The sequence below is a fragment of the Sphaeramia orbicularis genome, chromosome 16, assembly GCF_902148855.1.
Source record: "Sphaeramia orbicularis chromosome 16, fSphaOr1.1, whole genome shotgun sequence".
Lineage (NCBI taxonomy): Eukaryota > Metazoa > Chordata > Actinopteri > Kurtiformes > Apogonidae > Sphaeramia > Sphaeramia orbicularis.
This window is the reverse complement of record NC_043972.1, coordinates 3,597,779-3,619,427: the sequence shown is the minus strand read 5'-3', so window position 1 is coordinate 3,619,427 and position 21,649 is coordinate 3,597,779. Positions and strand designations below refer to the sequence as shown.

Below are 21,649 nucleotides of genomic sequence, written 5' to 3'. Positions count from 1 at the left end.
TAAAATACCTGGCACCTGTCTAAACTTATAACTCACATTTATCTGCCATTTGCTCATTCATTGCTGATACCAAGAAGCGGCAGGAGAACCAAAGCTGATCAAAAGCATAAATGAAAACAGCCTGTACGTAAACCTATTCTCTGTATGTACCCTCAGACGGAGGCTGATCCAACGGCCCATTACACTCTCTGCTGGAATCGAGTTAAATGGCACCACAGACTCATTGTAGTCATTTGCCTCTAGATTCACCAACATAAGGCTGCATTTATTGATTTTCAGGAGTTGTTTTGTTTTCCTCTGAGGATAATGCAAGTCCGACTGAGCAGGTCTGGATGTTCTGTCCACTGTCTTGTGTATTGGGTCTAATTACTCCATTATAGTTTAACCAACAGAGCAGCTTCATGCAGGTCTCGACCTAAACATTACCGTTAAAGTCTTTAAAGTTGTGTTTGTTGGCGCAGGTGAACGCTCTCATGGACCCGTCATTGAACTCCTTGAAGAGGCCCAGGTCCTCGGCGCCGGACAGCAGCCTCTGCCAGGACGCCCCCACCAGGAAGATGTTTGGGTTGTCCTTCTCCTGATCCCCGACACCAGGACCCAGTTGTTCCACCAGCAGCTCAGAACCTGGCACAGAAGCAGCGTTACATAAATATTCCATAAAACAGCAGAAACTAACATGAGAAATGGGCAGAGGTCTGCGGATCCAACCTCCGTCCTGCTGCTGGTCTCGTATTCTGCCGAGCAGCCACGCGATGGCTTCTTCTTTGGTGTCTGAGACCAGCTCCAGAACCACCAGAGGAGTGAACCTGGAGCCACTGCCGTCGGTGGACTTTCCCTGAAGCATCTTAGCCTCAGTAAGGGCTCCTGCAGAAGGAAAAAAAAACTATTAACTTTTAATTTTAAACAATAAGACATTTTTGTAACTCCATGAAAAAAAAGCAACTTGATCACATTGTTTTTTTCATGCCTACGGAGGAATAAAAACACTCAAGGTTCTCATAATTAACCCTTTCATGCATGAATTATGAGAACCTTAATCAAGATTTTTTTTCTTGAGTATTTTTATTCCTCTTTAGGCATGAAAAAAACAATGTGATTGAATTTTTTTTTTTATGAACCTATTTTTCATGGAGTTAAAAAAATGTCCACTCAGCTAGACACCATGCGGTTAATTTTTGAAGAAAAGAAACATGTATTTACTGATATACTGTGTGAAAACTAGGAAATAATTGTTTTTTTTAATGTTGCTAATCTGATGTTTTCTCACATTTTAACATACTATAATAGTAGTTATTACTCACTCAAATAATGTGCAAAAAACAACAAAACACAACAACGTAAAAAAAAACAAAAACAAAAAAAACTGTTAATCACAGTCTAATAACAATTAGCAATTGATTTACACTCAAATATGTTACTGCAGATCAGGTTCATCAAGAACAGGAATGTTACAGCAATGGTATGAATTGCAGTGTATTATGGGATGGTGCATAAGTATCCACTGTGTTGGTTGATATGCAAGTAAAACAACAAAATCCTTAAATATACAAGAGACCAGCTGTAGAATAACTGTCCACTGTAGTGACCACTGTGCATGAAAGGGTTAATTTACTGGTTGGGTCCACTGCAGATGAAATGTAGCTGAATGTGGAACTGAACTAAAATGAGTCTGACAGCCCTGGTCTAAGAGATAAAAAGGCCAAAAGGAGAAGTTTCCTCCTCATCAGGGCAAAGTTCAGGTAAACTAGGGTAAATAACCGTTGACAGTAGGCTTACACAAGGTGTGACCGTGTCAACCCCACCCAGCTGAGCACAATGAGCCCAGTCCTGGTAGAAACCTGTTCTCATGTGTGTATTTATGACCACTGAAGGGACTTAGTTTATTCTACAGGGGTTGGACAAAATAATGGAAACACCTTAAAAAATCAACAAAATATAATTTAATATGGTGTAGGTCCGCCTTTTGCGGCAATTACAGCCTCAATTCTCCGAGGTATTGATTCATACAACTTGTGAATTGTTTCCAAAGGAATTTTAAGCCATTCTTCAGTTAGAATACCCTCCAACTCTTTCAGGAAATCGACGTCTTACTTGAATCTCTAAAACTGACCATAAATGCTCAATAATGTTGAGGTCTGGGGACTGTGCCGGCCATACGAGATGCTCAACTTCATTAGAATGTTCCTCATGCCATTCTTTAACAGTTCTAGCTGTATGGATTGGGGCATTATCATCTTGAGGTGAAGGTGTTTCCATTATTTTGTCCAACCCCTGTATGTGAATGGTGGAGGCAGTGGGCTGGAGGACAGATGACAGATACTGACAGTGACAGCTGTGCAACACTGTGTGCACACACACACACACACACACACACGTACACAACGCACAGAACGGACAGTGTTTGTCCAGCACGAGAGACGCGTTTCATCCAATTACGCGTAAAAACAGTCCAGAGCGCAACAAAAGCGCACGGTCCAAACCGCGCAGGACGGTAAACCAAGCCGTGATCTGAGGTCCGTGGAGGCGTGTGCGTGTCGGATCGGTACTGGACTCACCCGGATCCGTGTCTGTGTCTAAACAGGCTCAGTCCCAGCAGCCACGGGGAGGGTGGGGGGGTGGGAGCCGGCCCGGCTGATCTGGAACAGACAAATCAGATTATCAGAGACATGTCTGGAGTTCAGTCTGTGCGCACCGTGGACTTCAGATCTGGTCCACGTCACGCAGCAGCGCAGCAAAAACTTCAGCTGCCACACCCACGAACGTACACTGATCCACTCCTCCGGGTCTTTGGACATAAAAAAATAAAAAATAAAAATAAATCACCGCCATGCGCAACGGAGAGATTTTACGCAATCAGAAAAAAAGAACAAAACTGACAAGAGGATACTTCCCTTTTTTAGGCTGCGACTACTTCCCCTTAAACAGTACCTGAATGTTTATTATTATTATTATTATTATTATTATTATTATTATTATTATTATTATTATTTTAGTTATTTGCACTGATGAATCATACTGCTTTTGTTTTTGTTTTTTTTAACTCCATTGCGTTTTTGTGAAGAGAAATTCATGCCAAAGTCCACTTTACGCATAAGAAAGCCAGTAACATTAAAGAACACAGGAAAGTATTTCTGGTATTTTTAATAGGTACAGAGAAAAATAATGTTATTAGGGTTCCACATTTAATCAGCCTGTGCAGTTACATAACAGCAAACTGAAGGTGCAGATTTAAGAGGATTTAGGCTAATGTGATCCAACTGCTGAAATGTACCCAAATTGTGATATTTGTGTTTTTGTGATACCGAGTAGAAAGGAGGCAGCCTAAAAGAAAGCCACAACATTTTTATGGTATTTGAATTATGTATGTTTTTCCATAAATTGCAATATTAAAAATGTTCCTCTACTTTGGAATTAACCCATAAAGACCCAGTGCTACTTTTGTGTCAGTTACCAAATGATTATTTCTGTCTATTTAACCTTTCTTAAGAGATTTATCACCATTTATTATAATATTATCTATAATATTTTCATTTTTTTCAGTCAAAATCAGGTATTTACCATTATTTAATTCACTGATCATGTAGGTGTCCATAAAAGATCAGATTAAAGTTTAGGGTTAATATATCAAAAACTGAATAAAAAGTGACTTTTTCAATAAAATATACCATTAATTGAAAATAAACCAAGTGTCTTAATCCACTGTCATTGATCCAACTCCATGGGTTTTACTGGTGAATCAATGTTGTAGAAGATGACGGTGTTTCCACAGTAACTACAGAGCCTCTGAACATCCAAATGGGTCATATCTGATGACCATGACAAGATGATGAACTGCATTTTACAACAATTATTTACATGTATTGATAAAATTAGTGGATCAACAGGTGTTAAATGTTTTTAGATCAGTAGATGGTTTTGGTCGATGGTAGCTGTTTGGGTCTTTATGGGTTAAACTGGTATTTTATTGAAGGAATTCTGGGACAAGAAAATAAAAAGTAAACATTTACACCATATATAAAAAGGGCTGCATCTGATTTTCTATTTATTCTTGCATAAAGTGATAAATTAAAGGGAAAAAACAACAAAATACATCTATGGAAAGTTATTCTTCCTCTTGTTTGGTGTTTTTTGGTCATAATGGTGTAGAGATCTATCTTCAAATAATCCACATGTTTAAATAGGCCACGGTCTGTTCAACAACAACACATCAAAATATTCGGTGAACCCTTGTGATTATTGTCATCCTGAATAGATGGATTATTCAGATCCATTATGTGCTGAGTTCTAGTTTCCTTTCCTCAAACAGAACCATTGGATCCCATCACGGCAGAAGTATTCAGATATGCACCGCTGAAAGATGAAAAACTTTGTGGTTGAAGCTTCTACATCTGTAGAGGTCGACCGGTATGGGTTTTTCTAAGGCTGATGCTGATTTTTAAAAATTTGGTCAGCCAACAGCCAATATCTACAGCTGATTTTTGAGGCCAAGACTTAAGGCTGATTTTTTTTTTTTTTTTTTTTTGTTAAAGCACATTGACCGTAAACATACAATTGAACCACTCAGATGATTAAGATTTTTATGCAGCAATATAAATGAAATTATTAATATACGTACACACAGTACTCTTAACATTTATTGAACTTCAAGTGCTGCCCACACAGGTGCCTGATCAAATATATTTTAACATTTTTACCACTGATCAATTATCAGCTTTAACCCTTTCATGTATACTGACAGTGGACAGCTATTCTACAGCTGTTCGCTTATACATTCATGGATTTTTTTTGTTTGTTTTTGCACATATCTTTATTTAAGTTTTAAGACACTACATATCTTCTCTGACATGAATTGGTAACATTGTGTAGATCTCCCCTGAGCATACTCTCACCCCCAGAACTACAAGCCCCCCCCACCCACCCACCTAGTTTTCACACATTTTATCTGTAAATACATGTTTCTTCGTTTCAAAAATTAAATGCAAGGTGTCCAGCTGAATTGACATTTGTGCAATTTCATGTAAAATAGGTTCATAAGATCATTTTTATTATTAGTAGAAGTAGTAGTATGTCTTTTTATAACTTTATTTTTTGTTTTTTATATATTTTTTGTTTATTTATTAATTAATTTATTTATTTTTCATAAGAAAATTTTCAATTACATTGTTTTTTTCATGCCTAAAGAGGCATGAAAACACTCAGGAAAAATATCTTGATTAAGGTTCTCATAATTCGTGCATGAAAGGGTTAAAAAAAAAATTAAGGCTGATTAAAGACTAAGGAAATTAAGGACTGAATACAAGTCCTTCTGTAAGTGACAGTTGAACTAAAACATTCATTTCCATTCTGTTTGTGTGTGTAAGCAAGATATTGAGAAAAAAAATCAATATATTGGCCAACTGATATATCAGTCTAACTCTAATCTATAGACTAATAACGAAAACTCATTCAATGTTTCAAAGATGTTTTAGACTTGTCATTTTGATCCCAAATCTGAATCAACTGGGCCTCCTCAGTGTCACAGCATACACACCACAGAGCACGAGTGAACATTAACCCATTAAATTGTACCATGTAGTGCATTTCAGTGGAAGCATCTCCATGGAACACGTCTCTAGAGTCTAGACCAATTGACTCAGGTTTTTCCTTTAATTTGTCACCCCTCTCTACATTCCTAGCACTGTCACTGCTGAATGATTGACATAAATGATCACAGGTGTGGATCTTCACTGGCTTCTCAATTACACTCAGTCACAGTTCACATCCCCCAGTCGCCTCCCTGTTGAGACCCTACACCAGGGGTCAGCAACCCTGGTCCTCAAGAGCCACTGTCCTGCATGTTTTAGATGTGTCCCTCTTCCAACACACCTGACAGTCGTTCTCAGGCTTCTGCAGAGCTTGAGGATAGGCTTATCATTAGAATCAGGTGTGTTGGAAGAGGTGCCCTACACCATGTCCAGAATCAGGACACAATGCAAGGATTATATTATATCATATCCTCAGGTTTCTATAGCACTGCACATGACAACTTAATCATCATCATTTAATACAAAGTGTACGATAATCCTAAACTCCCCTATATTTAGAAAGAAACTTCAAAAATTACACTACAACTACCTTAACCAGGGTTGTCCAAATCTGATCCTCCAGGGCCGGTCTCCTGCATGTTTCAGATATTTTCCTGCTCAAACACACCTGGTTCTATTAATGATCAGCTCATCATTAAGCTCTGCAGAAGCCTGATAACGATGTAATGGCTTCCAGGTGTGTTGGAAGAGGGAAATATCTAAAACATGTAGGACACTGGCCCTCGAGGACCGGCGTTGGATACCCCTGATCTAAACTATAAACAGCTGCATCTTTTCAATATTTACTTTATTTATTTAATATTTACGAATTACTTATCGAGGCCAGTCAGTCTACACATTTCATCTTGTAGCACACTGCAGGAAGATTTATGTTTAGTACAGTTATGATTACATCACATGCATCTATGAAATTAATCATTTCCACAACTCCATGAATGATTCTCTATACTGATGCTTTATCACTGAAGATAAATCCTACTATATGCTGTTATTTGACTGGTTTTATGTTACTGTTTTAAGCACATCTTCGCCTGTTCTGTCTGATAAAACTGAAAACACCAGTAACAGTATGAGTGTCATGTGTAAAGCATAATTAATATGAATCATAACTACATTTTAAATCTTGAATTACAGAATTACATTATGAATACTTGATACTAGATACATAAGTATGACAGGTCAAAATGTATCATGTTTGATTACTTTTCTTTTTTGTTGTTGAGTATCTATAAATATAGATTTGTTTTCTGTCAGGTCAAGAAAACAAAAACAAAGCCAACTAATAATAATATGAGGATAGATAGATAGATAGATAGATAGATAGATAGATAGATAGATAGATAGATAGATAGATAGATAGATAGATAGATAGATAGATAGATAGATAGATAGATAGATAGATAGATAGACTGACTTTATTTATCCCAAACTAGGAAATTCTACAATACTAATGTAATCATACTACTATTACTACTACAACAACTACTACTAATAATAATAATAATAATAATAATAATAATAATACAGTATGTGTAAAGTATAAAATATAAAAATGCCCTACATTTACGTAAAGAAAAAGTTAACAAGTATTATTTCATGTATAAATATGAAATCTAAAAGTTAATATATATAAGAAAACACTTTACAGAAAACATGAAAGTTGCTGTGAACGGTTTTACTGCTAACATGAGTGACTAATGTCGCAAAACTCCTCCCTATAAAATATTATTTCCAAGTTTAACAAAGGCTGTTTGCGCAAACAGCAATAACCTAACCTTTACGCTTTGATAATTCGTCGTAAAACAGATAAAACTGTAAATGTACAGGTCCTTACCAGAGCTGTGCCAGCTGAGCAATGTTTAGATGTTTGACAGAAAAAATCTACTTCCGCAATGCCTCACGCGCTGGTGCTTGTTTTATCTATTGAAGAAGCTGGAGGTGGGCGGTACCCTAAGGAGAGGACCAACCATATGAACCCCCGCTCGGGTGTTTTATCCTCTACAATAAAACAAACGCCTCTAGACTGTGTGGCGTCACTACTTCCGTACCACGTGATCCTGAGTGGCCGGAGGGATTGTTGCGGAATGGCCGAGCAGGAGGAGGCAGCGAACAGAGGGTGAGTAGAACCGAACAGCCCAGAACCAGGGTTTACAACTAGCACCGGTCTGATCCGGGTGAACGGAACCAGAACAGGCTGAGTGTGGATCCGAACCGAACTGCGTCTTATTATTATAGACTGACAAAAACAAATAAGCGTCAGAAACTTAGAGACAACTCTGGAAAAAGTAGGAAAACACATAAACAACATGTTTGTCGACCTCTGAAGGGGAAAGTACTGTGAGAAACACAACAACAGGCACTGGAACTGTGGAAAGAAGTACTGTTACTCAAGTTTTTATGGATGTATTTAACATACTCAGAGGTATAGACATTTTCTGCTTTTAGACTTCCAGTGTACTTCATTTCAGAGGGCAATATAAAGTACAAAGTAATATTTCAGCTCCAGTTACTGTCAGGAATAGTTACCTGGTACTGATATTGTTAAAGGTAAAAAAAAAAAAATTGAATAAATTAAATTAAATTAATTAATTTAAAAAAATAAAACTGAAGTAAGCATGTATATAAAGTATGTATAAAACTATAGAAAATTGATTTGTAAAATATATTGAAAAAAGTTGTGAAAAAGACTAGGGGTGTAAGAAAATATCATTTCTGCAATATATCGCAATATTTCATTTCACAATACTGTATCCATATTAAAAAGTACTGTATGGATATTTTTAGGCATTTATCTAAATGCTGATATTCTGGAGGTTCATTTTTGTTTTGTTTTTCTGTTTTGTTTGTATTTTATTTATAACTATTTAACACTATTTTATTAAATAATGGGGTCGGCCATGGCTCAGATGGTAGAGCGGGTCGTCCAATAACCGAAGGGTTGGCAGTTTGAATCCCACTCTGTCCATGTGCTGTTGTGTCCTTGGGCAAGACACTTCACCCTCCTTGCCTCCAGTGCTGCTACTCACACTGGTGTGCCAATGTTCGGTGGTGGTGGTGGTGGTGGTGGGAGGGGCCATAGGCGCAGATTGGCAGCCACGCTTCCATCAGCCTGCCCCAGGACAGCTGTGGATACAGATGTAGTTCACCACCACCAGAGGGAGGATGTGAGAGTGAATGAATAATGGATCCACTGTGTGCGCTTTGAGTATGCGTTCATAGAAAAGCGCTATATAAATCTAATCCATTATTATTATTATTAAATAATGTTAGTTCCTTAGTTGGGATTGCACTAAAATAATGTTCTGATGTTAGTTCTGATCTAATAGAATATGAACATTTGAACAGGATCTTAAACTGCAATGTCTGTAAAATAGAATTTAAACTTTAAGACAGGAAAATTTTGTGATGTAGCATTAGGTCCTGTTCTAATAAAAAAAATAAAAAATAAAGTATTTGTGCATATTTCTGGTGTAATTCAATTCTTCAAGGAAATAATGATTTAAAAAAAAGAAACAAACAAAAAAATTGCCTTTTATACAGTATCATGATATATCGTGGTATATCGTATTGTGATCCTAGTTTTGTGATTTGTATCGTATCACCAGATTCTTGCCAATACACAGCCTTAAAAAAGACTTGCTTTTATTGCATAAAGATATAATTATATATAGTAACATTATTCCTTATGGTGTGAAATCTAAAACTTAATTATGCTATTATATTTTTCTCTTTTTATGTTGACTATTTATAAGAATAAATTTATTCTCAAGGGCGAATTAGTTTTCCATCAGGTCAAGAATATAAAATAAGCCAAATAAAAATGAGCAACAATAATACTAATAATAATAGTTACTTGTTTTTGTTTGTTTTTTTTAACAGTGTTTTAACTTTATTTCCAATAGAGCTGGGTTATATGATTAATGTGTTGTCATGATAAACATTTTCATGCCGATAATTGTCATGATAAATGTCAGATTATTATTTATTTTAAGTTTAAAGCAATTTTTGGTCTTGAGTGAAAGTTAAAGAAACTTAACTTTAAAAAAAAAAAAGGGATATAAAAAAAGACAGGATAGAAACAACAAAAGATGTATCATGAAAAAAAGACATAAAATATACAAAAAAATTGAAATGATGATTGAAATGAACAATTAGGCCTAAAAAATGTAAGACTCAAAATAAAACCAGTGCAAGAGATGCAACAAAACTAAAATGATGTAAGTGATGCAACATGGCAAAAAAAAAGATGCAACAAAACAAAAACTGCATACAACATAGCTAACAACATAAAAGGCACAAAATGATGTAAAAGGTGCAACAAGATGCAAATGACAAACTTACAAAAAGAAGAAAAGTGATTAAATTTTTGTATTTTCTTTGCTTTTATCGATGTAAACCAAAGTACAGAAAATGAGTGTGATCTGAGTTGTTAGTCGGCAAAATGGGAATAATATAAAACACATTTATTTGTGGTTTTAACAGAACATAAAGTTTAAAAAACTGAAACAAAGTTAGGGCTTTAACCAAGAATTTAAATCAAATAAACCCTCAAGGCAGAATAAAATGTTATATCTTGATGAATTATGACACTGGGTTACAAAAAAATGGTTTTTTGCAAGTTGTCTAGGTTTTTTCAACTGAATTAGGACCATTTTGCACCGCTAAATCCAAAAATGACATCTGTTTTTCTCAATCAGGTCAGGTTTTTTTGCTAATTTGATTTTGAAACATTTCATCTTCTCACAAAATTGATTACATTTTTGTGACTTTATCAGTTGATTTTTTATATAGTTCTCACCCAAAATAGGTTTTAAGAGAAAAAAAATCATTTTCTAACAGGATTCCTGTTAGGTACAATGGTGTATTCACCGCAGATGTAGCAGAATACGTCAGGCTTATTTTTGTAAGATCTTCTAGTCGAAGCCATTTCATTCACCTGTAATATTAAAAAAAAACATTAATCATAAATTGGCAAAAGTAAAATCCTCAGAACTCGTTTATTGCAAGAAATATGAAAGAATTTTGTATCATATGATGTGAAAGTGCCCATAAATGTAAGCAAAAATGTTAAAAAGCCAATATGTAGCAGAGTTCAGAAAGTCGACCTGATTGAGCAAAATGAATGTGATTTTTGGATTCAGCACCAAAATGATCCTAAATCAGCTCAAAAAACTGAAACAATAAATTTGTTGTTGACCAGTGTAATCAGCCCTCATCAAAGTATCTAAAACACTGAAATATAGCACTAACAGTACATTTAGTTTATAATACTTGCATCTTGAATGTAGGATATTGTATTTCTACTTTTATTTTTAATATATGTGAGTTATTTTTCCAGCTACATATTTGGTGTTCAGTTGTATTTTAGTTTCTCATATTAAACTTTGAAGTTGTTGCCTGTTGTGAATGTCATGATGCATTTACTTACTACGGGGAATTCATGTGTCATGTTGTGTGTTGCTGTTAAATACTCATACGAAACGTGGAACAGATAAGCCGGTCCTGTTCAGTGATCTTTGCTCTCTCTACTTTTGGTTTCGCTCTTTCAGCGTCGTCCACAGGATGTTGGCGGTCGTCGGAGCTCAGAATCTGGTCAGCAGTGTGTGGGGTTACGTCGACACAACGTTAAGGTAACATCTGTCTGTGACCACAAAGGGCTGTGATAAACCAAATATCACATTATATGAGCATTCGAAAAGGCGTAGAGCATTATTATATTCAGAATTACATTCTAGAGGCTTGATCAATAGTAGATCTTTAAATAAAAATAGCGTATAGGTGGAAAAATCCAGTTAATTAGCCAATATCATTCCTGAAATTAACTTACACTGTAGGTATTTAAGTCTTTTATTTTATTGTGAAACTGCTGAACTGAGCCTCAAAGCCTTCAATTAATAAATGTGTACAGTTCTGATTACCAACCTAACCATTAAAATAATCTATTCTAGAGGTGAAAGTGACGTTTTTATTACTTATTTTCCATTAAAGTGAATATTAGTGCTACTGCCAATGCTACAGTTCTATGGGTGAAGTCAATATCGATAATACACTAAATAAATTAAAGGTATATTTGATTATTTTTTTCCATTTATGCTGAATATTTATAGATATAGATCAAATTTCTTTATGCTTTCTATTTATTTTCCATCAGCCCAAGAAAATAAACCAGAGCAAAAAAAAAATCCAAATAAAAAAAAGAATATTTTATGAACTATTTTATTAATTAAATATTTAATAAAAAATATCAGTGAATAAAATGTAAAAAAATCCAACCGATAACAAAATAGTTATAGGCCTTAAATGTGAAAATGAACAAAAATCTAGAAACCAAATACATTGGAAGAGTAAAACTGTGTGAATTGAGTCTGTTATGGACACCAGACTGTAGTCGAAGTAAATTATTGTCTTTTTTCTGGTTCATATTTCTGGTTTACAGATACAGTCGGCTGGTTGTTGCTATGGCAATGGTGACATCTGACTGAAAAGTGATGACTTTTATCGATCATATGTAACAAATATGAGCCTGAGTTTTCATTTAATGCGGCAATGAAGAGTTAGTGTCACTATTCTTCATGATTAATCGATTAATTATTTTGTCCAAGATGGTGAAAAGCGTTTCTCAAAGCCAATGTGTCATCCTCAAATGTGCTGCCCCTCATGTGCTAATGCTAATGCTAATGCTAGGTGCTGTTTATATTCGGATGGGTCAAGTGCAGAGACTGAGTTTCCCTACAGAAATAATAAAGTCAGTTAAGGTATAACTGAACCTGCAGTTTAAGACTCTGGAATCTCAGTGGTTTTACTTTAGTTTGTGATTAATTTAATAGTCGACAACTAGCTTAATTGTTTAGCTAATCATTATGTAGCTCACTGCGGTTAGCTTAGCTCACAGAGAGCGTAAACCCATGAAAACATGTTTTAGGACTTTGATGCAGCCGTAATGTTAAATTTATTCAATGTTATCTTGGTCGTACAGTTTATTATTACTGTACTACTGAAGCAGTGACAAAAATATGTGTATATGTTGAAAGAAAAGCTCATTATGATTTGAAAAATGAACTTACATGCATATTCTTGGAAAAATAAGTCGTCTTGGTTTGATTTTCGTTAAATGATTCATGACTTATTAAGAAATGGAAGATGTCCAATTTGAGACCAGTTCAGAATCACTTGCTTAATGTTGTCTATTATCTAATGTCAGATAAGATTACCATAAAGAACAGAACTATAGGTCACCAGTGGGTTTATGTAGGAGCATAAACACAGACCTGATGTGGGTCCAGTCAAGATCCTGGTGTTTACATGTAGTTCATTTTAACCCTTTCATGCATGAATTATGAGAACCTTAGTCAATATTTTTTCTTGAGTGTTTTTATTCCTCTTTAGGCATTAAAAAAAAACACAATTTAATTTTTTTTTTTTTTTTTTTTTTAATGAACCTATTTTTCGTGGAGTTACAAAAATGTCCACTCAACTGGACACCATGCGTTTACTTTTTGAAGCAAAGAAACATGAATTTAAAACTCTGTGTAAACTGTGTGAAAACTATGAAATGAAACCATTTTTAATGCCACTAATCTGACGTTTTGACACATTTTCTCATACTCTAACACTAGTTATTACTCATTTCTTGGAGATAATATCCTCTTAGACCCAGGAAATTGATAATTTTAGCGTTTTTACACTAAAAAATTGTCTTGTTTGGAAACTGCAGAACGCAACAGTTCTTTTCATATACATTTTTAAAATAATGTTTATTTATTGATTGATTTTTTTTAATGGAATGTCCTTTGCAATGGACAGCATTTAAGTAAAACTGTCAAACTTTTGTTCCCTTCAGAGGACAAAATGCATTGCTGGGTCTCAAGCGGATATGCAAAAAAAAATAAAAATAAAAAATACAGTTTTTTTCAGAAAACTGTTAATTGCAGTCTAATGACAATTAGCAACTGATTTCCACTTAAACATGTTAGTGCAGATCAGGTTTATGAAGAACAGCAAAGTTCCAGTCATGATCTGAATGTCAGTGTTTGAGATGGTGCATAAGTGTCCACAGTGTTGGCTCATATGGAACTAAAACAACCAAACCCATGAATATACAAGAGAACAGCTGGAGAAGAACTGTCCACTGGAGTGACCACTGTGCATGAAAGGGTTAAAGACACTGATATTCAAGTAATTTGGGATCAAACTTGGAAAAGGAAGAAAAACGGACTCAAATGACACAAAAACTAAACAGAAACATTTGGCTGGACGTGTGAGTCTTAAAGCAGGTTTTTCCACTTCTTTGCAGACATACAGAGGTTTTTATACGACTCTGCAGCCTGAGGAACTAATACTGCAAAAGGAAAAAAACTGGAATTACTGACCTCCTTTATGAAGGATAAAACAGTTTTCTTCATTAATGTTTTGGCTGTAAATTTGAGACCACATTGCGTCAACAGATCCAGTTTCTGAAAGTCCATTTACTGTGGGCTGATCTGTGATTTCTGCAGCGGGGCGTATCGAGCAGCTGACGCCCAGGTCATCTGATGGGACGTTTTCAGCGCAGTAAATGCTAACATTCAGTCCTTATGCTGTTAATGCGCCTGCTCTGTATTTACTTCAGACAGTCTGGGGTTCTTTTTACTGTTCTGTGTACGAGAACATAGAAATGAAGCCAACTCCACGTGCACCAAATGTTCTCAATCATCTAAATGAGTCCAACTGGAGGCTCATGGTCTGTAGTTAGAGACTCAGACATCCACACCAGCACCGCTCCCCCACTGCAATACTACTACTACCATTAAAATACTACTACTACTATTAACAATACTAGTACTACTAAAATACTACTACTACCATTAAAATACTACTACTACTATTAAAAATACTACTACTACCATTAAAATACTACTACTACCATTAAAATACTACTACTACTATTAACAATACTAGTACTACTAAAATACTACTACTACCATTAAAATACTACTACTACTATTAAAAATACTACTACTACTAAAATACTACTACTACCATTAAAATACTAGTACTACTATTAACAATACTAGTACTACTAAAATACTACTACTACCATTAAAATACTACTACTACTATTAAAATACTACTACTACTAAAATACTACTACTACCATTAAAATACTAGTACTACTATTAACAATACTAGTACTACTAAAATACTACTACTACCATTAAAATACTACTACTACTATTAAAAATACTACTACTACCATTAAAATACTACTACTACCATTAAAATACTAGTACTACTATTAACAATACTAGTACTACTAAAATACTACTACTACTATTAAAAATACTACTACTACTACTACTACTACTACTACAAATACTACTACTGCTACTACCATTAAAATTCTAGTACTACTACTATTAACAATACTAGTACTACTAAAATACTACTACTACCATTAAAATACTACTACTACTATTAACAATACTAGTACTACTAAAATACTACTACTACCATTAAAATACTACTACTACTATTAACAATACTAGTACTACTAAAATACTACTACTACCATTAAAATACTACTACTACTATTAAAAATACTAGTACTACTAAAATACTACTACTACCATTAAAATACTACTACTACTATTAAAAATACTAGTACTACTAAAATACTACTACTACCATTAAAATACTACTACTACTATTAACAATACTAGTACTACTAAAATACTACTACTACCATTAAAATACTACTACTACTATTAAAAATACTAGTACTACTAAAATACTACTACTACCATTAAAATACTACTACTACTATTAAAAATACTAGTACTACTAAAATACTACTACTACCATTAAAATACTAGTACTACTATTAACAATACTAGTAGTACTAAAATACTACTACTACTATTAAAAATACTACTACTACTACTACTACTACTACTACAAATACTACTACTGCTACTACCATTAAAATTCTAGTACTACTACTATTAAAAATACTACTACTACTACTACTACAAATATTACTACTACTACTACCATTAAAATTCTAGTACTACTAAAATACTACTACTACTACTACCATTAAAAATACTACTACTACTACTACTAAAAATACTACTACAAATACTATTACTACTAAAAATACTACTACAACTACTACTATTAAAAATACTACTACTACTACTACTAAAAATACTACTACTACTAAAAATACTACTACAACTACTACTATTAAAAATACTACTACTACTGCTACTAAAAATACTACTACTACTACTATTAAAAATACTACTACTACTAAAAATACTACTACTACTATTAAAAATACTACTACTACTACTATTAAAACACTACTACTACTACTAAAAATACTACTACTACTACTACTACTACTACTACTACTATTAAAAATACTACTACTACTACTACTACAAATACTACTACTACTACTACCATTAAAATTCTAGTACTACTAAAATACTACTACTACTACTACCATTAAAAATACTACTACTACTACTACTAAAAATACTACTACAAATACTACTACTACTAAAAATACTACTACAACTACTACTATTAAAAATACTACTACTACTATTAAAAATACTACTACTACTAAAAATACTATTACTACTACTATTAAAAATACTACTACTACTACTATTAAAACACTACTACTACTACTAAAAATACTACTACTACTACTACTATTACTATTAAAAATACTACTGCTACTAAAAATACTACTACTACTACTACTACTAAAAATACTACTACTACTATTAAAAATACTACTACTACTAAAAATACTACTACTACTATTAAAAATACTACTACTACTACTACTAAAAATACTACTACTCCTTCTTCTACTACTACTACTACTACTACTACTACTACTAAAAATACTACGACTACTACTATAAATAGTACTACTCCTTCTACCTCTACTACTACTATAAATACTACTACTACTACTACTACTAAAAATACTACTACTACTACTAAAAATACTACTACTACTACTAAAAATACTACTACTACTACTACTACTACTAAAAATACTACTACTACTACTACTATTAAAAATACTACTACTACTACGACTAAAAGGGAGTTCAGAACACAGAATTCTCCTCCGACCCTGAAGTCTTTGGCAACGTCGAACCGACATGCCCCCCCGACCCCTGAGCCCCTCTCAGGATTTCCGTGTGTGGAAATTGTCTAGTTTATGATAATTGTCTAAAACCCTTTCAGTTCCTCATGGGTCTGCCTAGTGCCATGTAATTCTGTGTCATATAGATGTCCCTGAACTACTCCTCCATTCAGACACTGACTGCCTCCATCTCAGCTGCTTTTCTGACTTTGTAGTAGGTTTTTTTTTTTTTTTTTTTTTTTTTTTTTTTTTTTTGACACTTAGGTTTTCTTAGTTATTTATCATTTTGTCATACAGAACAGAACATAACAAACAACAATCAGCAACAGATAATAGTCACAATCTAATAGTAAAGATAATTTAGGTTACAGCTATGAATTAGCAATCAAGTTACCTAATTAATTAAATTTTTAGAGCAGCAGTTTATATCACATTTCACAGGACTATGAAACAAGCCACACATTAATTGCATTTAAAGAAAATAATTATTTTGACCTGTCTTAAATGTAAAGTTCAGCTTGCAGCCTCAGCTTAAATGTTAACCTCCACATTTTGCAAATTTCATCAACAATTTTCAACCAGTCCTCTGCCGTCGGTGGAGGAAGTTGAAAACATTTTCAAGTGATTGTTTTTTTTGCTGAAGCACCAAAGATTTTTAGAAGGTATTTAGCATTTAATATCAAATCATCAGGAAGATCTCCTAACAAAAGTGACAAAGTGAGTTGCTGTAATTTAAAACCCAAAATCTGTTCTATTTTTCTTCCAACATCTTTCCAAAAGGACAGTAGTAGTTTTCAGAATCATGCAGTGGGTGGAGTTGGACTCAGACCAGAGCTAAAGTTTAAGATGCATTGGAGTCGGTGCAGTAGGTGAATATGAACTGAACTGTGAATCCACTGATGATCGACACGTCTCATCTGTGGTGGACGATAATGTTCCTGACGCCGGGTTTGCCTTTGTGTAGGTGGTGCTGGATCCCCAACTGGCTGCCGTCGTGGTGTCCCACATCCCAGAACCAGCTGAAGACGGCGGAGGACAGGATGCTGCGAGGTAAGGGTCACACCTGTCGGCTTCACTTCCTCTGCGCGGTTTGAGGGCCTTAGTTTGGACTAACAGTCATAAAAGGAGACAATAAGAAGAAGAAAAAATCTGATTATAAGCACTTGTAGGAACATTGTTTTTTAATGCTGACCCAAGAATATAGTGGATGAATGTGACACTGTTATATACCAGGAGTTTAAAGGTGATGTTATTACCCCACCACCCGAAGGGAACTCAAGGGGTGTGGTTTTTGGTTCGGTTTGTTTGTTAGTTTATTAACACTATAGCAGCAAAACTATTGGTTGAATTCATACCAAGTTTGGTTTATAGATTGCCAGTGATCCAGAATAGATCTCATTACATTTTTGGAACAGTAGGTCAAAGTTCAAGTTTTTTCTGAATTTTTTAAATCCTTTTTTTTCCCCCATTTACTTAGAATTGGCAAAATTTCAAATGTCTGTAGCAGAAAAACTATAGGGTGAATTCATACCAAATTTGGTTTATACACTCAAGGAAAAAAGAAACGCACCATTGTCATTTTCTCAATTTTTTTCTGAAAATGACAGTTATTGCAAAATTGCAAACTACAATGAGTTCAGTGCTGTTCTGAGTCCAAATGAAATGATTGTTTTCCTGGTTCCAGTTGACTGATTTTGATTATCAGTCAGAACTGTATTTGTGTATTCCTCACCCATGTCTGCTCAGGAGTGAAACTCACAGATGAATTGGACCTCTGCTCAACTGTGCACAACCATTCCCTATAAAAGACACTAACATGGAGCACAAACACATTTGTCCACAATGACACCACTACTGTAACCGGACAGAGAGATCAGGCCGAAACCTGTCACAGAGATGTGACGGCCGATTGTCCCGGTCCTGTGCAGCGGTTGGAACAGGCGGTCGACCAGATCTGGGACGGTGGTTGGAGGAGCCGGTGGTGTGGTAACGCTCAGCAAGAAGTACAATGGTAGAGTGGTGGAGTCCAAACCCCCTGTCTGCTCCGTCCAGCTGAAACATGCCAATGGCCCCATCTCTGTCCGGTTGTAGTAGTGGTGTCAGTGTGGACAAATGTGTTTGTGCTCCATGTTGTGTCTTTTATAGGGAATGGTTGTGCTCAACTGAGGAGAGGTCCAATTCATCTGTGAGTTTCACTCCTGAGCAGACATGGGTGACGAATGCACAAATACAGTTCTGATTGATAATCAAAATCAGTCAACTGGAACCAGGAAAACAGTCATTTCATTTGGACTCAGAACAGTACTGAACTCATTGTAGTTTGTACTTTTGCAATAACTGTCATATTTCTGAAAAAATCGAGAAAATGAAAGTGGTGCGTTTCTTTTTTCCTTGAGTGTAGATTGCCAGTGATGCAGAATAGATGTGATTACATTTTGGGAAAAGAAGGTCAAAGTTTAAATTTTTTAGGAATTTTTAAAGTCTTTTTCTTTTCCCATTTACTTATAATGGGCGAAATTTCAAATTTTTATAAAAACAGCAATTTTGTTTCAATTTACTTCAAACTTGGTACATATATAGAGGCAATTGATCTGTTGACATCAGCATATGCATAGACATGATGACATCAGCTGGATCGATGCCAAAATAAGCTAGGGTTTGTTGTGCTTGGAACCACTTGTTTTCTTTTTCTTTACTTTGTTTTTGCTATTATTTATCCTCCTTAACAAAAAAATCCTCATTATAAATGTAAAATAGTCTGTCAGTCTTTCATCACATTATCTTTCAATGAACAAAATACAAATATATTAAAAAAAAACGCTTAAAAATGACAAATAAACTTCTGCTGTATTCATCTGTGAAAATACATCTTTAGTGCAGATGCTTATATCGACACTGACGTCTGACTGATATATCAGTTTCTACTTATTCTACAGATTCTAATTTGGTGTAATAATCTTTTTTGTTGCTTTTCTGTGTGATCTTGGAATATTCTCATTTTATTCTGCACTAATTCTCTGCATCAACTTATTGTCATCATACAGTACTGCTGTTCCTTCAGATATAACCAAAACATACATGGAAATATGTCAACAGTCTTAAATGACACCCAAAAAAACCCAATGTGTTGTAAAGGTCAAAGTCAGCATTTAATGTGACCTCTGACCCCATGACAAGAAGCAGCACAAACAGTTTTAACATCTGACATGTGTTGAATGAAACCTGGTGTAAAACATCAGAAAATTAATACCATAAATCTACTATTATCTGAATAATAATAATAATAATAATAATAATAATAATAATAATAATAATAATAATAATAATAATAATAATGCATTTTATTTGTATAGCGCTTCTCATAGAACTCAAGGACACTTTACATACAGCAGATAAAAACAGAAACAGACATATTAAAAACAGATTAAAAGCAGGTACAAAAGACAGGTATATGAATATAAAACAATAAAAGGGTTAAAGACATGTTAAGTGTAAAGGGAGGTCGCACTAAATATGATCACTTTGGTTTATAGAAGCCGTTTTTACCCTGAAACTTTCGTTTTTCCTGCTGTACATACTTCACATTTATCAGATTGGATCTAAACACAGAGACCGACATTAGAACTTTACTAAACTAACACATAATCTTGGACTAGGCCTGTATGCGTTCACATTTTTCTTCATGTTTGTTTTGATTTCAGTCCAATATAAATACTAAAAACTCTTCTGCCCTCTTTGTCGTCGTAGGTGTGAGCAGCCCCTTCTCCAAACAGTACATCCCCATCTCCAACATTAACACACTGTGGACCCTGACGTTCAACAGCGACACTGTCAAATCCAAAACCCCCATGGTTCTGCTGCACGGCTTTGGAGGGGGGGTGGGGCTCTGGGCTCAGAACCTGGACGCTCTCTCTCAGCACAGACCCCTCTTCGCTCTGGACCTGCTGGGCTTCGGCCTCAGCAGCCGACCCCAGTTCTCCTCAGACATCCAGAAGGCAGAGGACCAGTTCGTGGACTCCATAGAGCAGTGGAGGACTAAAACGGGTCTGGAGACCATGATACTGCTGGGACACAACCTGGGAGGATACCTGGCAGTGGCCTACGCTATTAAATACCCAGGCAGGTGGGTGCAAATGACAGAGGTTAGAGAGTTTTATGGTTTATTTGAACAGTTTTTTTAGTGAATTTTATGAAAAAAAAAAAAAAACAGGAAACACAATTAAACCAAGTAAAAACAGAAAAAAATGGGTTTGCTGTATAACACTGGGTTACAAAAAAAATGTTTTTTGCAAGTTGTCTAGGTTTTTTCAACTGAATTAGGACCATTTTGCACCGCTAAATCCAAAAATGACATCTGTTTTTCTCTATCAGGTCAGGGTTTTTTTTGCTAATTTGATTTTGAAAAATTTGATCTTCTTACAAAATATAATAATTAATACCAAAATAAGATTGGTAAGCACACTTTATGAAACTTGTGACTTGATTCCTGTTAGGTACAATGGTGTATTCAGCGCAGATGTAGCAGAATACGTCAGGCTTATTTTTGCAAGATCTTCTAGTCGAAGCCATTTCATTCACCTGTAATATTAAAAAAAACATTAATCATAAATTGGCAAAAGTCAAATCTTCAGAACTCGTTTATTGCAAGAAATATGAAAGAATTTTGTATCATATGATGTGAAAATGCCCATAAATGTAAGCAAAAATGTTCAAAAGCCAATATGTAGCAGAGTTCAGAAAGTTGACCTGATTGAGCAAAATTAATGTGATTTTTGGATTCAGCACCAAAATGATCCTAAATCAGCTCAAAAAACTGAAACAATACATTTGTTGTTGACCAGTGTGATTTACAGTCATTTATGTCTGATCATTTCATCTTTCATATATGAAGAGATTGGGACCAGAACAAATA

The 21,649-nt window shown here is 34.7% G+C and overlaps 2 protein-coding genes across 5 annotated transcripts in view; one reads left to right on the top strand and one right to left on the bottom strand.

Annotated features, from left to right (window-relative positions):
* ano10a (anoctamin 10a) overlaps positions 1 to 7,455 on the bottom strand; it is a 109,889-nt gene extending 102,434 nt beyond the window's left edge. For 2 of the 4 annotated variants that reach the window (XM_030157382.1, XM_030157381.1), the window contains exons 1-4: positions 7,420 to 7,455; positions 2,556 to 2,636; positions 709 to 864; positions 427 to 624 (exon numbers count right to left, since the gene is read on the bottom strand). In XM_030157382.1, coding sequence (XP_030013242.1) covers positions 427 to 624; positions 709 to 844 — 334 coding nt within the window. In that variant the 5' untranslated portion in view covers positions 845 to 864; positions 2,556 to 2,636; positions 7,420 to 7,455. The remainder of the gene's footprint in view (positions 1 to 426; positions 625 to 708; positions 865 to 2,555; positions 2,637 to 7,419) is intronic. The other 2 variants (XM_030157384.1, XM_030157383.1) reach the window with 2 other exon arrangements.
* A 202-nt stretch (positions 7,456 to 7,657) lies between these two features.
* The window catches only part of abhd5a (abhydrolase domain containing 5, lysophosphatidic acid acyltransferase a), a 27,679-nt gene continuing 13,687 nt past the window's right edge, over positions 7,658 to 21,649 (top strand). Inside the window, exons 1-4 of the mRNA XM_030157385.1 lie at positions 7,658 to 7,701; positions 11,135 to 11,215; positions 17,702 to 17,787; positions 20,485 to 20,860. Of these exons, the coding sequence (XP_030013245.1) occupies positions 7,670 to 7,701; positions 11,135 to 11,215; positions 17,702 to 17,787; positions 20,485 to 20,860 (575 nt within the window). The 5' untranslated portion in view covers positions 7,658 to 7,669. The remainder of the gene's footprint in view (positions 7,702 to 11,134; positions 11,216 to 17,701; positions 17,788 to 20,484; positions 20,861 to 21,649) is intronic.